The sequence below is a fragment of the Sciurus carolinensis genome, chromosome 4, assembly GCF_902686445.1.
Source record: "Sciurus carolinensis chromosome 4, mSciCar1.2, whole genome shotgun sequence".
NCBI classification, from domain to species: Eukaryota; Metazoa; Chordata; class Mammalia; order Rodentia; family Sciuridae; genus Sciurus; species Sciurus carolinensis.
Genome location: NC_062216.1, coordinates 156,237,869 through 156,258,480, shown reverse-complemented (window position 1 = coordinate 156,258,480; position 20,612 = coordinate 156,237,869). Strand labels below are relative to the sequence as shown.

General features: G+C 37.5%; 1 protein-coding gene across 2 annotated transcripts in view; it reads left to right on the top strand.

The window, feature by feature from the left end:
- The first annotated feature begins 6,079 nt into the window (after window positions 1–6,079).
- Window positions 6,080–20,612, top strand: part of Bltp3b (bridge-like lipid transfer protein family member 3B) — a 99,529-nt gene continuing 84,996 nt past the window's right edge. Inside the window, exons 1-2 of one of the 2 annotated variants that reach the window (XM_047548893.1) lie at window positions 6,081–6,404; window positions 18,405–18,551. Coding sequence is in view for 1 of the 2 variants with exons in the window: in XM_047548892.1 (XP_047404848.1) it covers window positions 6,361–6,404 (44 nt within the window). In the remaining variant the exon portion in view is untranslated. Of the gene's footprint in view, window positions 6,405–18,404; window positions 18,552–20,612 lie in introns of both variants that reach the window. The other variant, XM_047548892.1, reaches the window with a different exon arrangement.

The window sequence follows — 20,612 nt, the reverse complement described above, 5'->3', positions numbered from 1 at the left end:
AGATGATAAAGATTAAAACTTACACAACACTTACTGAGTATATGCTGTTCTAACATCTTTTTCCCCAGCCCTTTCATTTTTTTGTAGTTGTAGATGGATAGAATGCCTTTATTTTATTTGTTTATTTTTATGTGGTGTTGAAGATCAAACCCAATTCCTCCCAAGTGCTAGGAAAGCGCTCTGCCACTGAGTTACAGACCTAGCCCAGCCCTTTTGATTTTTTTTATTTTGAGGCAGGGTCTCCCTAAGTTGCTCAAACCCTCACTAAATTTCTGAGGCTGACTTTGAACTTGCAATTCTCCTACCTCAGCCTCCTGACCTGCTAGGATTTCAGACCTGCACCACTGGGCAGTTTTCCTGAAATCTTTACATATATTAAGTAATCTTTATAATTTTATGAATAAATACTATTATTATTATTACTATTATTGAAATAAAAGCAAAGAAGTGGTTGAGAGTACAGCCTCTAAGTTTAAGCTGCTGGATAAAATCCTGGCTCTGCCACTACATGACTTGGATAGATTACAAACCACACTGTGCCTTAGTTACCTCACATAAAATGAAAAAATGTTAACATCCCCTTGAAGAATTGTTTCATGAAGAGAATATATAAAAGTCAAGTAACTAGCAGTCTTTGATCATGTGATCATCCTCTATCAACTTGCCTAAGTGGCAAATTCCTTGAAGTTGGGTACTCTATTCTATTGGCATTTATATCCCTTTAATCAAAAAAGGAATATTAAGCATTGAATGTTTAATTATATTCAAATTTAGTCATTCTGTTTTCTCCAACTAATATTAAAGTGATAAGATCTCTTACTCCAAATGAATGTACTTTATAAATCTTACAGAGCAGTCATCATTTCATTTGTTTTTTTTTCATCTTTCAAAATATATTCTTTCAATCTTGTCTCTCCCCTTTTATCAGCACATTTTCTTGGCTCTCCTCACCACTTCTACATGCTCTGTAATCAAGATTATTCTTGTTCTTGGCTTTAGCTATTATTAAATACTGATGAAACTTAAAACAGAATGTCTATTCTTAAATGTAACCTTATAAAGTTTCCATGCAGAAATCCTGAGAAATTCTTAGAGACAACAAATTTAGCACCACATATTTTCTCCAAAACTGCTTGTTCCACCTATATTACTTATCTCAATTATTGGTGTTCCCCAAAACCCACCCACTGCTCCAAGCTAGGAACCTGAATTACCTTGAATGCTTATCCTTAACTGGATCTCTGGAATCCGTCACTGACCTTCCTCCAACTCTATTTATATTGTCTTATCTTCCACATGAAATAATGCCACCACCTACTCAATGAACTTCCTGCCTCCATTCTTTTCTTCATCCTCTGTACTGAAAGGATAATTATCAGTAAATATTTTGTTAAATAAGAAATATGACTGTCTTCCCCAACTCACCCATCACAGAAGTCTTCATGACTTGCTATTGCCTATAAAATAATGTCCAGCTATCACATTTACAATCTCATCTCCCTCCAACCATATTACATTGGTGTGCTGGTAAAGTTTAACAACTAGATCTCTAGAAGAAAATAAACCCTGAATTGTAGTGCTTATTATTTTTTTATGGCATGAGTACTATCATTATGGTTCATTTTAAACTACTTTGAAGTCACCAAACACTGAACCCAGAGTAGGTAAGAGATGCACATGATTGGTTTTTATGAGCCAGCTGAACTGGCTCTGGCACAAACCATTCAGTAAAAGTTCAGACTCTCTTCACCTTCACATCACACACTCTCCCCTCACAGATTTTAGCATAAAGAATCTCAAACATGTAGATACCATTTTTCAAATAAATACATGCATATTTTGACAGTGTGTAATTTTAAGAGCATTAAAAACATAACTTACATACACATAATAATGAACACATGTAACTGATTTGTTTAAGTCATCTTCATGCATGGATCAGCTTCATACCTTATCTTGTTGGCTCCTGCATTAATGAGTTTATATATATATTTGGTACCCTCGTACCTTGAACGCAAGGGCATTTGACCACTGTGCCACATCCCCAGCCCCTTTTTAATATTTTATTTAAAGACAGGGTTTTGCTGAGTTGCTTAGGGTCTCACTAAGTTGCTGAAGCTGACTTTGAACTTGCAATCCTCCTGCCTCAGCCTCCGAAGCCACTGGGATTTACAGGGCCCCCAGTCTGGTTAATAAATATGTATATTCATTGCATATTTGTATGATAGTCATTCTTTTATTTTTTCAAAATTATACTTTGATAATTGAATAGCAATTAATAAATATGTAAATTAATTTAGAAGCATTACTAATTCCATGCTAGTTTTGTGATATTGTTTATTCTCTCAATCCAGAGAAGGTAAAAGCGAAATTATTACCATTTATTTTCACAATGAAAAAAATGTTATAATCATTAACTTGTGGGGTTGATATCTATTATTTTGAAAAGAAATTTGTATGTTGTTCTAATGACATTAGGCCACCTACCATTAATAGTCTTGAACTTTCACACTTCCATTCTCTTTCATAATTGTGTTCCATTTGCCAAAACACTCTCTTCCTAGTGGATTGATAACAATAGCAACCATTATATTGTGTCCTGCCCTCTTCTAAGTACTTTTGCATTATTATCTTGGTTAATCCTCACAGCCTCATGAAAGCATATAACACCACAGGGCTCAGAGAGGCTCAACACACTTCCTTTGATCACATAGCTAAAAAAATATGCAGAGCAGGGTTTCAAATTCAGATTTTTTTTATTTCAGGGTCAGTTATTTTTAACAAATTAAAGTTACTTATTCTCATCTTTGAAATAATACCTCTACTGTAAATCTGTCTCTAAGTGATCATTCCCTGGCTTCTGATTTTGGTAATGATAATGAATAGTAATCTAGCATTTAGTAAGTTTACTGTATACAGGCACTTCATTATTGTATGCTTAATCTCACTTAGTCCTCATAAAATTCTGTGAGTTGGATACTATTAATATTATCTCCAATAGATGAAATAACTGAGGTTGACAAAGGGTAAAAAACTTGCCCCAGTGTAAATGCAGTTACCAAGTGGCTTAACCGACATTTACACTAGAGTCAAAGAACAGAATTCAAGGTCTTAGCATTATGAATCTACCTTCACGCCAGGCTCTTAACATTTTAGTGGCTGGAACAGGTTTGGGGTTTTGTTTAGGTAACCCTAGACACTTGAACAGTGCCTGATATTTACTACATGATTAACAGAGTGAACAGTCAACCCACACATTATTCTTTCCATCCTCAGGGCTTTTGCTTTCTCTCTCTCTCTCTCTCTCTCTCTCTTTCTCTCTCTCTCTCTCTCTTGTTTTGAGATGGGGTTCTTGTCGTGTTGCCCAGGTTGACCCTAAACTTCTGGTCTCAACCAGTCCTCCCATCTCAGCCTCCTGAGTGCCTGGGACTACAGTCACACACAACCCCTCAGGGCTCCATAACTTTTCCATTCTTCAAAGCCACCCTTTCCTTATACATCCTTCATGGCACAGTGTAATTTCTTTTCTTCTTTTAGACATCAACTTGTGGTCATTTTCACCTCTGAAAAACATTGGTTTGGGGTTGGGTGAACTGGAGAAACAGAGTTGTAATAGCTTTTTCCTATTTCAACAATTTCCTCCCCTTTTACAGAATATTTCAAGTAATATTTATAAACTCAATTCTTTAGATATAACAACCTAACTAAGTGGGTAAGGCTGATACGATTAACCTATTTTATTATTTTATTTTATTTCTCAGTTTTATTTTTTAGTATATATTTTAGTTGTAGATGGACACAATACCTTTATTTTATTTATTTTATGTGGTGCTGAGGATGGAACCTAATGTCTCACACATGCTAGGCCAGTGCTCAAGCACTAAGCCACAACCCCAGCCCCTCTCAGTTGTATTTTTATAACCCTCCAGTTTATTCTGAAAACAATTTTTTCTGATCTATAGCCATATGAACTTGAGGTTAGTTTTCTGAAATTACCTGTACTTGCCTATAATTTTATTAAATTATTGAAATTACCTGTACTTGCCTATAATTTTATTAAACTGTGATGAAGAATGCTTCTTAAAATATCAATGTTTAAGCATACGAACATAATAGAATTTTTTTCAACTTTCAAAATTACTTTATCACACCTAAGCCAATACATATTTGACATTTGTGTTATACGTGCTAATAAAACAGATGTATCCCTCAACTGAACAGAAGATAAATATAAAAAAGTCAAGCATGGTGGCACACACCTGTAATACCAACAACATGGGAGGCTGAGGCAGGAGGATCACAAGTTCAAGGCCAGCAATTTAGCTAGGGCCTAAGCAATTTAGTAAGACCCTGTCTCAAAACAAAAACAACAAGAAGTAAAAAAACTACACATAAATGTCCTTCTATTTGTATAGCTTTAAATTTTAGAGGTAAAATAGTTCAAATGGGAGCTAATGAATTGGCCTTCTCTCAAAATAGACAACCAAGAAGTATTAAAAGAGCTAAAGATTAATTCCACTAATCTCTCTTCTGTATCTTTTAAATATACAAGTGTTCACTATGAGTGTGTAAACTAAAACACTTTTAATGTAAGCAGAAAGCTGTTATGGACCAGGTTATTATGACTTTTAAGAGGTTGGAGACACAGAGTGGTTTATAGGCAAGTAGAGAGCTCCCATCCTATGTTGACTGACCATACAAACTCACTGGATGTAGACCAGACTATCCAGTTCTCACTGAGTTCAGAGGCTCACCTCATTTTTAATTTATTGTGTTCTATTTTGTTCCACCATTTTGTAGGGTTAAGTGAGAGGTTCAAATAATCTGAAAATGCTTACTGTACCCCATAAACTGAATCAAACATTCTTCGTTAATTCCTCTGCAGATGCAACTGATCTCCATTTAAAATTACTTTCAAGGTAAGAAACAGGAAGTTGACTGAAGCAACAGGTGAGGCCTGGGGCTAAGGAACAGCATCACACTTGAGCACAGGGACTGAGCTCAATGTGAAGAGGAGTGACCTGGCCTGTTCTTCCACAAGGCATAACCAGCTCTAGTGGGTCTTCTCCAGGACGACTCTGCAGCACCTGTGACATTGGTGGTACACAAGCTCAAAGGAGTTGTTCCCATAATAAGGATTTTCAGCAACGAGTTGTTTTTGTGGATCAGAGTTTCCAAGTAGTTTAGTGTTAGTTTTGCATTTTTTAATTGATTACCTTTTTTTTTTTTTTTTAAACCCAAGTCTCTCGAATTGCTTTCATTTATGCAAGGTATATACTTGAATGTGTCAAACCCTTTGGTAAACCGCTTGGCAACATGACTTATGGGAAGGTCATGCTTTATTCAACTCCGTCCTCTCCAGTTGGCGGGGTGTTTTCCCCATCATACATGTAAGTGGCTACATTCTAACTGTTTTGTTCAGTTATAAATTTTATGAAAACTCCCTGCAATGGGTGACCAGCAAAAGATTACCCAGATACACGAACAGCACAGATCCGTCCTCCCAATCCTCCACCCAGTTCGGCCATCTTCCAGTGAGGGCACTAACCAATTTTATAGATGATGAAAGTGAGGCCAAAAGTAATTTTCTCCAGGTAAACACTACTAGAAAAAACTAGAGTAGGGACTTGAATTTGCGCCTTCTCATCTGTAAGTCTTAGACTGTACAGATATGTTATCAACTTTTACTTCTCTTAGGATTGAAATAACCAGGGAAAACATTAAATTGCAGCATTTAGCTAAAGGAAAGATCTTAGCAAAAGAGAAATAAAAAGCAAGGAGGCATATGGATAAAGCTGAGTAGGTCAAAAGAACAAAGCAAGTAGGGCAATTTGTGGGGTAATTTCTGAGGAAATGAAAAAGAGAAGTAGGATGTGGAAGGGCAACTCACTGATGGAAACAGGAAGAGAGGCCTGAAAGAGGAGAGGGAGGAGTAAAGTCTAAGTAGGTCACGGGATTGGAGTCCGAGGACCCTGCAGGGTGAGGGCAGACTCGAGTGGGCGGGCAGGTCCGGGCGATGGGGCTGGGCCTGGAGTCTTCCCCGCCCACCTCGTGCCGCGGAGACTCCGCCCCGCGCCCGCCTAGCCCGCGCCTGCCGCGCCACCCCCGCCCTCCCCCGGTCTCTTAGGTGATGCTGCAGCCAAGATGGCGCCGGCGGCGGCCGCGGAGGCCTGAGCGTCATGCTCGGGGTTCTGGGCGGCGGCGGCGGCTGTTGGCCTCGGCCGGGGCCTCGAGTCTCTCCCGGGGCGAGCGCTCAGGCGCCTCTCCTCCGGCCGGGTTAGCCCGGACAGAGAGGAGACGGCCACGGCGTGAGGAGGGTGTGAGGACCAGCAAGAGCACGGCGCCTGCCGCCCAGGCACCATGGCTGGGATCATCAAGAAGCAGATCTTGAAGCACCTCTCCAGGTCAGTGAGCGCCGCGGGCGTGGGGGCCAGTCCGCCTCCGCCCCATCCTGCACTCAAGGCAACCTGCGGCTTCGGGGGCGGCGGGGACTGGCAGCTTGCGGGAGGCGACCCTGTGCTGTCCAGCTGCGGTCGGGGCAGAGGTCGCCGCGCCGGAGGATCTCTGGCTCGGAGTCCACCGTGGGTGGGTTCTGCCCCCGGCGGGCTCGTAGGGAAGCGCCGAGGGCGGCGGGAGCGGCGCGCTGGGGGGCGGGGGACGCCCCGGCTGGGTTTGACCTGGCGTGCCTGGTTGATGGGGTAGGTCCAGCTGGGGCTCGGTGCTTGCCCGGCTCCGAGCAGAGCGGTTCCGTTAACCGAGGGCGTCTGGCGCAGTGTGGACTCGGGGCTGAGGCTGTTTTCCCAGTGAAACGTTAACCTTGCGATTGTTCTCAATTCCCCTCACCTGGCGTACCCGTTCTGGTGCATTACAGGGTGTGCCTGTTTGCACAGTTAGGATTTGTTTTAGGTGTAAACCCAGAGTTCCCAGCTTTGGCAAGTTTTTACTGGGGTCATTTTAGTCCCATATCATTCTTACTAAAGAGTGTTTTTGCTTTCTTTTGCATTTGAGACCCTTAAATTCAGGGTGTTAACATCGGTGTGATTAAACCCTAGACATGTCATTCTTTCCATTTCATAACACAGTTTTAGTCAGAAACATGACTCAGTAGACTGGCAGTTTGTTACTGCTCCGGGCTTCTCCATATTTGTCTCAAGACAAGCTAAATGTAGGATCTTGTTCCAAGTTGGAAACAAGGAAGTCGCAGCTCTTGGTTAGGATCCCTTACTACTCTCTGTAATTTGTAAGCTAATGATTATTTAAAACTGATTTTAGGAAGAGACTGGGGTGTAACCATAGCCTTTTATAGTAAACATAAATCTTGATTTTCCACATTGTTTTATACCACAGGTTGATATATTGGGAAACAAAAACAGTACTTCTGTGATTCAGCAAATATTTTCCTGTCTTGTAACATTGAATATGATATAGTTTTAACGTAGCAAATTAACAACGTCTTTGAATATATAGTTCTTAATATTTTCACTAAGTGGAAAGTTTCTTTTAAAACTGTACATATATAGTACAGTAAAATCTTATTTTGGAAAAAGGTTTTATTTCCTTTCTTTCATTATTTAGATACTTTTATCAGGGTCCCACCACCTTTCTCATACCCAGTTCCATAAGAAAATTCAGACCTACGAAAATGACTTGAGTTCCTATTCTCTCATTTCCCCATGGATGATGGTACATAGCTAGTACCACTCCAGATGCCTAAACGAGAATTTAAATCAATCAATAAATGTCTTAGAGCATTAGCATTTAATTCTCCTGTAGTCCATTTGAGAAGGACCCTTGAACAAAACAGTAATGGCTTACTTCATAAAATAAGGAATATCTATGTATTCAGAATCAGGTCCTTACTTTATAATCTATATGGTTTCATATAGCTTTGTGGTAAATAGTAGTGATTTTTTTCAGAAATAAAATTTTTGAATACTTGTGTTTTCCATTATTTTAAACTTCAAAACATCAGATAACTGAAGAGTATCACATTCAGATTTTTTGTTAACATATTGATCTTAGTGGTATTGCTGTTAACTTTTTAAGAAAAAGTAGTTTTTGATTAAAGGCCATTCATACTAGACAAAAAAGGCAGGTGTTGTGATAGATTACCTTTATTCCAATAGGAATGAATTTTTGAAATTGGGTCAAGTTTAATTGTATAGATTATCCATTGTCATGAAGATGTTACTATATTGATCTAGTGATCTGGACTACAGTTTAACGTGAAATGCTCAAAATATATTACTGTCTAATGATAGGCATCTGTGTGGCCTGTGGACACAACCCATGGCACCTTCTCAAAGTAGTCTTTTCCTGACCACAGTTTAAAATTGTGAGCCCTCATGTCTCATCCATTTTGCTTGCTTTATTTTCTTCCGGTAGCACTCATGCTTATCTGTCCTAATACATATTTGCTATTTGTCACTACTTAAATGAGTGTAAACTGAATGAAGGCAGAGATATTTCTTTGAGGCTATCGTAAAGTAGATACTCAGTAACTATTTGTTGAATGAATAGCATAGTTGAGCTGACTTTCCCTTACATTGAGGCAAGACTGTATGCTACCCATATTATCACAGATTTGAAGATGACCAGTTTCCTTGTCTTTTTAAGAAGCAATGGGTAATTAAATCATTAATGAATACAGTACCTTTGAGTCCTGGAAAAGAACTAGGAAAATGACCTGATTCTATAGGATCTTATGTAGGGACTCATCGGGTGAGGAAGAACTTTGTTTAGAAAACAATAGGAGAGAAGAGAATGCTCACTCTGAGCCTTGATACTGAGGTATAGTGAAATTATGAGATTAAAAAACTTTGTTGATCAGATATAGGGATTTAAGAAGCTGATTTGTGGGAGAAATATGAAAGATTGTTGTTCTCGAGAGATTGAAAAATGCTCTGAGTAAATGCTGAACTATTTGAGAAGTATAAATCTACAGTTTCTTGGCTAATTGTTTAGTTTGTATTCCTAGCATCTCTTACATTAATCAGAAGTTTATGTGCTTGACTAATTTGAATGGAGGACAGGGAGTGTGTTTGAGGGAGGGGAAGGTTAGAGGAGTTAAATTTTTTTAAAAATGTATTTTTAGTTATAGATGGACTTGATGTCTTTATTGATTTATTTTTATGTGGTGCTGAGGATCGAATCCAGTGCCTCATGTGTGCTAGGCAAGTGCTCTACCACTGAGCTATAATCCTAGCCTGAGAAATTACATTTTTTAAAAAATATATTTTAGATGTTGATAGACCTTTATTTTATTCATTTATTCATATGTGGTGCTGAGAATCGAACCCAGTGCCTCACACATGCAAGGCAAGCACTCTACCACTGAGCCACAACCTCAGCCCTGAGAAATTACATTTTTAAGAGAAGTGAAACAGGAAAATCCTTTGAGGGAGAAATACTCAGATCCTTTAAACTAGAACAGCACAGGGCATGTGTTGGAAGTTTTCTCTCTCTCTCTCTTTTTTTTTTTTTTTTTTTTTTACATTTTTTTTTTGTTGTTGTCAGTGGATCTTTATTTTTTAAATTTAGTTATATGTGGTGCTGAGAATTAAATCTAGTACCTCAACATGCTAGGCAAGTACTCTACCACTGAACTACAATCCCAGCCCTGCTGGAGGCTTTCCTAAGTGAAATTTTTTTTTTTTTCCACAAGGGAGTGGAAAGTTCTTAAAAAACATAAAAAAGTTGTAGCAAATGTAAGAAAGGAAATAAGAGCAGGAGCTACATTTCAGCTCAAGATCTTCATATCTGTTACTTGGTGTGTGTGTGTGTGTGTGTATACATTTGTACAACAAAGTTACGTTTTCAGGCACAAAGGGGGCATATGTTAAGATGGAACCTGAAAGTCTGTAGGGAAGATTCAGATACAAATGCTCTCCTCATTCCCTGAGCCTCAGGGCATTCTGTACTATCTATACACAAGGTTTTATGCTTACTATCTATACACAATGTTTTGTGCTGATCATTGGCTGGTAAGACATACACTCAAGTGCATGGATGGAGTCTTTGTATAGTTTAAAGCAGTGGTGGTCAACCAGGGGCAGTTTTGCCCCTCAAGGTACATTCATTGATGGTTGGAGACATTTTTTGTTTGTCATGACTTGGAGGGGTAGTGCTATTGTCACCTGGTGGGTAGAGGCCAGGGATGCTGCTGAACTTCCTACAGTGCATAGCACAGTTCCCTTTAATAACATATTCTTTGACTGAAATGTCAGTATAAGTTAGGTGGTTGAAAAACTGGTTTAAAGTATACAGATGTGTATCAAATGATTGAGCTAGGGCATTTGCTAGTTAAGCTTATTTTGTCTGCAAACAACAGAAACCTGCACTACTTAAAAAGTCATTGTGGTGGGTCACAGAATCAAAGGAAGATCTCAATGGCAAACCAAGAGAAGGGCAGGAACCATACAACTCCTAGAAACTCATTGGAAGAATTCCCAAACCTTCCTCTTGGAGCAGGGTTTCTAAACCTCACTTCTATAGACTAGATAATTCTTTTTTTGTGGAGGGCTATTCCATGCCTCATAGGATGTTTAATGCTTCCAGACATTGCCAAACATTCCCTGGGGGACAAAATTGCTCCTGACTTAGAACCACAATTGAGAGATGCTGACCCATCTCTCACAACTCTAGTCTCTGACCTCTCCTGTCAAATTTCAGATTCTGGGACAGGAATTCTATGTGGCCCAGTTCTGTCTATTCCTAGATCAATTAACAATGGCAAAGGGATGTGCAACAAAGGTATGGTTATGGGCAGAATTATTTTGAGTCAAGGTTCCTGCTTTATTTGTATCTGTAATAGTGATCCAAATTAGATTTCCAGAACCCTCATTTGCTACATTAAGGAAATTGAACTTACTCCCTGAGTTAGGGACTGCTGATTAAAAGAATTATAGATAAAAGAGGGATATGATCAGTAAAGTAGTCTGGTTTTTGGAATACAGGGTTGAGGAGCAATATAAGGTGGCAATATAGAACCTACATGTACTTTGAGTAATTTAGGTAGAAAACTAATGTATAGGCAGGTTATTGATTTCCTTCAGAGCTTACAGAAAGGTTGGAGAATGAGAGTTGGAAAGTATTGGATCCGGACCGGTTCCAAAGATGTAAGAAGAAATTTTACTTGATGGTCTCAACATGACTTGTTCTGTAAACTAGGAGGAAGGAACAAATAGAAAGAGCAGGTGGCTGAGAAGACCTTTGAATGGTCAGAATATTCTTATGGAGATTAGGAAGGATTGAGCCTTTGCAGGATTTTGTGACCTAATGGCAGTGTGATTAGAGTATAGAGTACCTCGCAAGGTGTTGGTGGGATGGGCCTCTAAAAGAAAGTAGAGAAGATTACCATCTGGAGAGAAAAGGAAAGAACCTTGAAGGATTGCAAATGCTATCCAGGAAGATGAGCAGTAGCAAAAAGAAATGATTGGAGTTTTTGTCTGAAAGTGTCATCTTGAAGTTTAAGGTTTTAGAGGCAGAAGTCAGTTAGTTTGCTCAGGCTTTTAGGCATGGCTATGGAAGTAAGTTGCTAAAGAGAAGTTTAGGTGCACATAATCGGAAGTGGATATTGTGAGGTCTATAATCATTGTGGAAGATTCATCTGTTAGAGATTATGCTGCCAAATAGTAACTTCATATCATTGTTTAAAGACTGATTATTTACATGCTTCACTTTTGTGGTAAAACTTAATAAATTATTTTTGAGAATGTATCTATTTCAGGTTTTCAATGACTTGGATGTGCCAAATATTGGGTATTAGGGATACAAAGATGAATAAGACCTGGTCTCAACTCTTGAGAAATTTCAGTGATTCTATTTTGGTATAAGACGCATGAGTAGGATCACTAACTATAGTTTTTCTAAACTGTACTGCCATATGAAATTTGTGAAATTTGGTTTACTTGGATTAGGCAACTGGGAAAAAAATGAGTTAAGTGTTGCTTTTTGGATTATAAATAAATAGGTTTGGGGTTGTTTTGTTTTGATTTGATTTTTGGTACCAAAAATTGAACCCAGACGTGCTTAAAAATTTTTTTGAGACAGGGTCTCTGGAGGTTGTTTAGGGCCTTGCAAGGTTGCTGAGGCTAGCTTTGAACTTGGGATCCTCCTGCCTCAACCTCCTTAACTGTTGGGATTACAGGTGAGTGCCACCATGTTGGGCACTTTGGGTTTTTTGTTTGTTTGTTTGTTTGTTTAAATATTTTTATTAGTTGTTGATGGATCTTTATTTTATTTACTTATATATATATATGGTACTGAGAATCGAACCTAGCGCCCCACACACGCTAGGCAAATGCTCTACCACTGAGCCACAACCCCAGTCCCTGGGTTTTTTTTTAAGAGTAAATTTTGGTTTCTTTAAGTTGACAGTATTCATTTTACAAAATCTCTAATGTGGATTTTATACTAGACATACCAACTGTTTAACAGATAATTTACTCAGTGCCTACTTTATGCAATATTGCTCCAGAGTGCTAGGGATATAGCAGTTAACAAAACAGTTAAAAATGTCTATTCTTATGAGTGTTTACATTTTAATCAGAGGAGGAGGAGAGTAAGTAAATAAATAAGTGAAATACATAGTATATCAATTTGTGTTAACTACTTTTGGAAAAAATAACAAAGGGAAAGGGGATAGGAGGTACAAAGTTAGGAATGGAGTTTGTAGTTTTTTTTCCCTTTATCTGAAATTTATTTTTCACTTTTTTTAAAGTTTTTTTTTTTTTTTTTAGTTGTAGATGGACACAATACCTTTATTTTGTTTGTTTATTATTTATATGCAGTGCTGAGAATCAACCCCGGTGCCTCACATGTACTAGGCAATTTTTCTACCACTGAGCCATGACCCCAGCCCCTATTCTTTACATTTTTAATTAATTAATTATTCATTCATTCATTCATCCATTGAGAGGGGTACTGGGGATTGAAGTAGGACACTCAACCACGGATCCTTATTCCCAGCCCTATTTTGTACTTTATTTAGAGACAGGGTCTCACTGAGTTGCTTAGCACCTTGTGTTGCTGAGGCTGGCTTTGAACTTGAGATTCTCCTGCCTCAGCCTCCTGAGCTGCTGGGGTTACAGGCGTACACCACCACACCTGGCTCACATTTTTTATTGGTGCTTTACAGTTGTACATAATGGTGGGATTTGTTGTTACATAGAGTTTGCAGTTTTAAATCTGGTGACTGGGAAGGCTTATTTGAGAAGGTATTATTTGGGAAGAGACATGAAAGAGGTGGTGGGAAAAATTGCAAAGTTTCTAGAGGTGGGAGAGCCTGTCATTTTTTAAGTATACCAAGCCTCTAATAAAGGTGGAGTGAAGAGTGATGAAGAAGAGATCAAAGAGATTACAAAGGCCAGATAATGTGGGGACTCATAATGACTTTGACTCTTAACCCTGAATGAAATTGGAAACTACTGGAAGGCTCTCAACTAAAGATCACTGTGGCAGCAGTGTGGGAAAATAGGACAAGGGCAAAAACAGTTGGCCAATAAAGAAATTATTAACTAATCAAGTTTCTAGTACCAAGGTAAATGATACCAGTGAAATTGTTGAAATAGTTTTTAGATATGCTTTGAAGTTAGAGCCAGGATTGACCTCTAGATGTGAACTGAGAGAACAACAATGAATGACTTCAAAGATTTTCACATAAGCAACTGACAAGATGGAATTGTAGTTTACTAAACTGGAGGAGACTGGAGGAGGACCAGGCTATGGGAGAACTTGAGTTCGATTTTGGATACATTAATTTGAATGAATGTTAGGTTATCTAAATGAAGATGGTCTCCCTTTTTATTTGTGATCTGATTTAGAATACAGGTTTTAGTCTGGCAACAACAGTGGAAGTGTTTTTGTGTGGTTATCCTTTGGGTTGTACAATAAATAATTACTACAACAAATTGTGAGTTGAGGGTTGCTCTGAAGGGTACTATATATACAAATACCTGGCATAGAGCAGGATTCTATTTCTTTCATATTAGTTTCCAGCTAGAACCCTATACTGATTCTTATAAAAGTTACTTTCAGATTGATTTGAAAACTCAAGTGAAGTGGAATTGGATTCTAGTACATGTTGTAATATTACCATCCTAGAATCAGAAGGGCTCTATTTCTGTATCAGTGAAGGAGATTATTAAAATGTTAAGATTTGTCTTTTGCTTGAGGTCTGACGGATAATGCTGAGTGGTAAAGTTACTGGTCCAATATCGTTTCATTTGATTTTTCTCTTCTGCCTGCTTAGGTTGTTATACCCACCTAACAGTTTGCTTTTCTTGTACTGAATTTTCAGCATTCTCCTTAATACTCTTTTATGGTGTTTTGCCATCCTGCTGCAATATCCTTTGTAAGATGATTACAGTCCTTAAACTCTGCAATCCTTTGAAGTTGGGAGACCATAATATTTTGACTCAGCAATTCTTTGAAGTTCGGGAGCATAATTTCTCCATTTCTTTTTGCTTGCATAATTTTACTTTTTGCAATATTAAACTTTGCCATAGTACTGCAGTTTCCAAAGTCTAAGCTCTTCTTTAACAAGTTGATATTTTATCAATTATATGTGCTTACAATTATGCATATTACATAGATTTAGTATTATGCATTGGTATTTAGCAGTGGGTATGAGTGACTGGCGATCAGTTTGCTGTAAATTACAAGTGAAAGATTTGGACTACTTCTGTGAGTGAAAAATGAGGAGATATATCCACACCAAGATTTTTTTTTTTCATTTTTTTATTGGTGCATTCATTGTACTTACACATAATGGTAGAATTCGTTACATTTTTTTTTTTTTTTCTTTTTTTTGTGGTGCTGGGGATGGAACCCTGGGTCTTGTGCTTGCAAGGCAAGCACTCTACCGACTGAGCTATCTCCCCAGCCCATCGTTACATATTTGTATATGCATATAATATAACAATATATTTTGGCCAATGTTATTACCCAGTATTTTCCCTTTCCCTCCTCCCTTCCCTCCCCTTGGTCCCTTTCCTGTACTCTATTGGTGTCCTTTTGATTTTTATGAGATTTCCCCCTAACCTTTCTTGCCCTTTCTCTTTTCCAGCTTCCAAAAACATAACTCTTGACCTTCTGATTTGGGCTTAACATAATGCAATTTAATTTCATTTATTTATGGCCGAATAAAATTCCATTGTGAATATGTGCCACATTTTCTTTATGTAGTTATCCTTTGATGGATTCCTTGGCTGGTTCCACAGTTTGACCATTGTGAGTTGTGCTGCTGTGAACATGGGTATGCATGTATAACTATAGTATAATTACTTTAATTCTTCAGGATAAATACGAGGAGTCAACACCCAAGTTATTAAAACAAAATTGAGAACTGAAGCCACTATGATTCAGGATATAATAATTTATTGTTTGATATTTCAGACCTTATATTTACTGATAGTTCATCTGATAACTCATTGACCTATGTTGAGGTGTCTTGTTGCCAAGATGAATGTTGTATATAAATTTCAAATCTCTGTATTAGTCTTGTCTTTGAGGCTTGATTTGATCTTTATTTGTATGTACCTTTTTTCTACTTAAAAATACTATTAAGAAAGAGACCTCTAAAAAGAACAAATAATTAAAAAAAAAAAGATCTCTTAGGAACTACATCTCTTTTATGTTTATACACTCATTTTTTAACATAAAAATACTGTTAAGAAAGGGATCTCGCAGAGGAGCCACATCTCTTTTCAGGGAACCCCAGTGCACTTTTGGGGCTAGTGTATGTACTTCCAGACTGGTGTGACAGGTGTCTCCCTCAGCAGGGCTGTGCTTGTAGTCCTAGTGCTGACTAGTGGCAGCAGAATAGACTGGATGTGCCAAATCTGAAACTAATTGTTTTGCGCTTCCAGTAGTGTTGTTGTGATGGCCACTTTGAGGAGAGGCTCCAAGGAGGCTCATGGGTATGATAGACTAGTTAATGCCCCCCTTTTATAAAATGATTTTTTAAATATCGTTTTTCATACCATTCTTTTAGCGCTTCTTTAAAGTTTAAATTGGCATTGTCTTAAGTCAAAGGCATTTCTTGCCTCAATATTCAACTTAAAATTAAATACAAAGGAATCCATCCTGGGCCAATTCAGTTAGTTGGAAATTCATACTGTTTTAATTTTTATGCACCCAAATGGGCAAATGAACTCAGATTTAAAAATTTTAAAAGCACATTTATGGTGCCAGGCTTGGTGGCCCACACCTGTAATCTCAGCTACTAGGGAGACCGAGACAGGAGTCTTTCAAGTTTGAGACCAGTCTGGGCAAATTAGCAAGACCCTGTCTCAAAATTCTAAGAAGGGCTTAGGATATATCTGAGCATCCATGGGTTCAATCCCCAGTAGTAGAAACAAACAATTCTTGTTATTGCAAGAATGGTTATGTAGGGCTGGGGATATAGCTCAGTTGGTAGTGTGCTTGCCTCACAAGCACAAGGTCCTGGGTTTGCATCCCCAGCACCACAAAAAAAAAAAAAAAAAAAAAAGAATGATTATGTATTAATACTGCACATTTTTGATAGAGATTCACTTATGTTTCAAAGAAAGAAAAGGATCTCTGGCTTTTTTGGCCACTGATTGGCATAGCATTAGGTGGTGTTTTCCTCCACTCTTGTCTATTCATAAACCCTTTGTAATTTGTTATAAGAATTAATATTTAGGAGTAACTTGGTGATACCAGAAAGTTTGGTTATTTTAAAATTTGATAAAATAACACTTTTAGATATTAAATTGAGTTTCTGCCTCAGTTACTTCTGCTGTGATGCAACTTTATATATAACTGAGATATACTATAGAAAGGGACATTTAAAAATACAAACTTTATCTTATCTTTAAGGAATAATTATTTGATTATCTTCATTGGTAGGTCATTCATTTTTTTTTTCTCCCAGTACTTATGGAACGTTCTATAAGATACACAAATAAAGTTAATGTTTATGAATGTTTTCTGGAAACATTTTGGTAGATGGGTCAACAAATAGAATTCAAGATAGAATATAAGTCTTACGATAGGGTCAAAGCAAAATACTATATACAACTTTCACAGGAGAGATCAGAGACAAAGGTGATCTATGTTAGATTAGCTTGTAAAGAAATAATGAAGTAAAAGCATATAAATGACTTGATAGAAATCGTCATTAAATTTGTTTGACTAGAGCATGCATACAAAATATTTATGTAAGGCAAATATCTGTAGATAAAGTATTTTTTTTTTTAGTTTATCCAATTTGCCAGTGATTTTATTTTCCAATACTGTACTTTTCTTCCCCTTTCCCCCACCCGTCTTTTATTATCTTACTTCCTGTACCCAGATTGTCTACATTCCTTCATGAAAGGCTGTTGTTTCTCAGACTTCATTTTAGTAGTGCTTTTTTTTTTTTTTTTTTTTGCGGTGCTGGGGATTGAACCCAGGGCCTTGTGCTTGTGAGGCAAGCACTCTACCAACTGAGCTATCTCCCCAGCCCAGTAGTGCATTTTTCATGGGCTGTTTTAACTGAGTTAGTCTTTACTGATCTCCTTTATTTTAAAACTCATTTAGGTCTTAAAATATATCTTTTTGTTTTATTAAAGCAGACACTTCATTTCTGTTACTTCTGTGAATTGTCATCTATTTAAGGGCAGAATCACCTTCAAGTTACAAGGGCAGTGCCTGTGCTCTTTTGTTCACCAGTTTCTTTAGCATCTGTGGTGTGTAGAAGTTATTCAAAAACATGTTGAACTGACTGGAGAAATAAATTTGTTCTACTACTTTGACTTCCATAGAATTCATAGGACATAAATTGGTTGCCCTAAATACATTCTTGACAGGTTTAAAAAGTTGACATATCTAGAAAATTTAATTTAAATTTTTTTTTTTTTCTAGAACACGCTATAGTTCTCTAATACACTTTTGAGTATATGTAGTCTATTGTATCTTTCTTTGGTTTATGGATTATTTTTCATTGGTAACTTTATACCTCTGTATTCTCAGAAATGAGGATTATAATTTTAAATGAGGTTCTTGGCAGTTAAATTGATTTGCTAATTCATATTTGTAGGTTGCTTGTTTTGAAGAGTGCCAGTCTTAATTGATTTCATTTAATGTTAAACTGGACAGTTCAACCTTTGTATAACTTGTATACAATATAGCTATTTCATTTTTGTTGCTTAATATTTTAATATAAAATCCTTTTAAAAATATGAATGTAATAGAATAGTAGTAATACCAGTGGTAGACAGAAGAAAATCCTTAATTCATCTTAGAATTTAAGCAGTGTTTGCTTTAGTTAATCCAGTGTGAAATACAACTGTATTTTTTAAAGTGCACCACAGCTAAATATTTTTATCATATCATTCCTTTCCTCTCCTTTCCCTTAAACTTGCTCCCTTCTGTGCCCTCTGTGTACCCATTCCCTGCAGCGTTCCCTGCTGGCTGTGGTGGAGATTGGTGTGCTGTGAATTGCATAATCACCTAAATGAGTACCAGAAGAGTCTAAGAAACCCTGGCAACTGACTACTTGCTTTCACCAGGAGTAGGGACCTTTTGTCTGAATTTCCTGCCCTCAGGTAATACTTCTATTCCCCATTCTTCTTTTTTTCTTTCTGTAAATGCAAGCAATTATTATGCCCCACAGTAAGGATACTTTAAGAATATTTTCTGATTTCACTTTCTCTACTAGGTAGCTTCCAGCTCATGTAATCTTCTCTTAGAAGCATGACTTCTCTAATAGATAAGGTTTGGCAATGCAGTTAAAGTTGTAACCAGTTCTTTCTCATGTTGCAGGGGAGAAATTTATAACTTACAGCCAGCTATTTGGAAATAGTAATTAGTATTTGTGTTCTAATATAATTAGTGAGGTGTGAAGACTTTTTTGGTAATGAGTTTTTTTTTTTTTTTTTTTTGGTACTGGGGATTGAACTCGGGTACACTCAACCACTGAGCCACATCCCCAGCCCTATTTTGTATTTTATTTACAGACAGGGTCTCACTGAGTTGCTTAGCATTTTGCTTTTGCTGAGGCTGGCTTTGAACTCACTATCTTCCTGCCTCAGCTTCCTGAGCCGCTGGGATTATAGGCATGCACCACCACGTCTGTCTAATGAGGATTTCCAAAAAAAATATTTTTCTAGTTGTTGATGAACCTTTATTTTGTTTATTTATATGTGGTGCTGAAAATCAAACCCATTGCCTCAACGCATGCTAGGCAAGCGCTCTACCGCTGAGCTACAACCCCACCCCCAATGAGGATGTTTTAATCAGTTCTCTCATTCATCATTGAAGGACTCAAGAGTATATTTTTTGTATTTAATATTAATTATAATCTTTATCATAGAGATTGAAATAAGACAACAGTAGTCCAAATGGGATTCATTTTTGAGGAATATAGGGGTTTCCCATCATTCTATTCTTCTCTCTTTCCCTGCCCCTTTTAAAAATTCATTTTCAGGGAAAGCAATTATGTTATAAAACCAAACTCATGGAAATGGTGCTGGATTTCTTTTAACTTGGGATCCAAAGAAAAACTTAAGAAACTCATATCATCGAACACTTCTAATCCTTGGGAAATTAATCTACATAAGTACTTTGAACCTATTCTGAAAGCCTTGTAAATAAATTGTTAATTCAAAACTAATCATAGACTGGTGTAGCTCAGAGGCAGAGCACATGTGTAAGCATGTATGAAGCCCTGGGTTTGATCCCTAGCACTGCAAAATAAACGTAACCATGAGTGAATTGTGCAACTCATTACATACTTCTCCTAGGGGTATTGGAATGGTTGATAAACTTGTTGCCATATGCTAACTGGCAGTAGTATAGGTATGATGACCTAAACATTGTTTTCCATTCTTGTCTGCTTTGATTCCATGCTATCGTTAGGGAATCAGGATCCCAACCAAAGTTGCCAAAGGAAAGATACCAGGCTTTAACCTTAGGTAGAAACTTTAAGATTCATTTTATATTGATAACTAAAACCTTTGCTTATAATGGCACTCAAGGATAGTTCTTATTTTGTATAAACCTCCAGGAAATCTCTGGGACAGCTGTTTATAAAGTACAGTCACATCTGTAATTCTTGGCTTTTTGTGGGTTACATTTCCTTAACATATCTTTTTTGGCCTGGTTAGTGCTGAGTTTATTGAAAAAGAGTTATAATTGTATTCCAAGTTTAAGCTGTCACTGGAAGAGGGTCCCAAGGAGTTCCTGGAGAAGAGGGAACTCAACTCACCACAAGTGGGGTCCTTAACATACGCGACAGAAAAGAATTTCAGCATGCATGAATCATAGACACAAATTTATTTAAGTAAACAGTTACACATTAAAAAGAGAATGTAGACTGGGTACAGTGACACATGCCTGTAATCCCAGCAGCTTGGGAAGCTGAGGCAGGAGGATTGCAAGTTCAAAGCCAGCCTCAGCAATTTATCTAGGTCCTAAGCAACTTTGTGAGACCCTATCTCAAAATAAGAAATAAAAGGGCTGGGGCATGTCGCTCAGTGGTTAAATGCCCCTGGGTTCCATCCCTGGTACCAAAAATAAATACATACATACATACATACATACATACATACAAACAAAATAAAAGGGGAGTGTGGGCCATCTCCTGAGGGAATGATGCTTTGACTCTT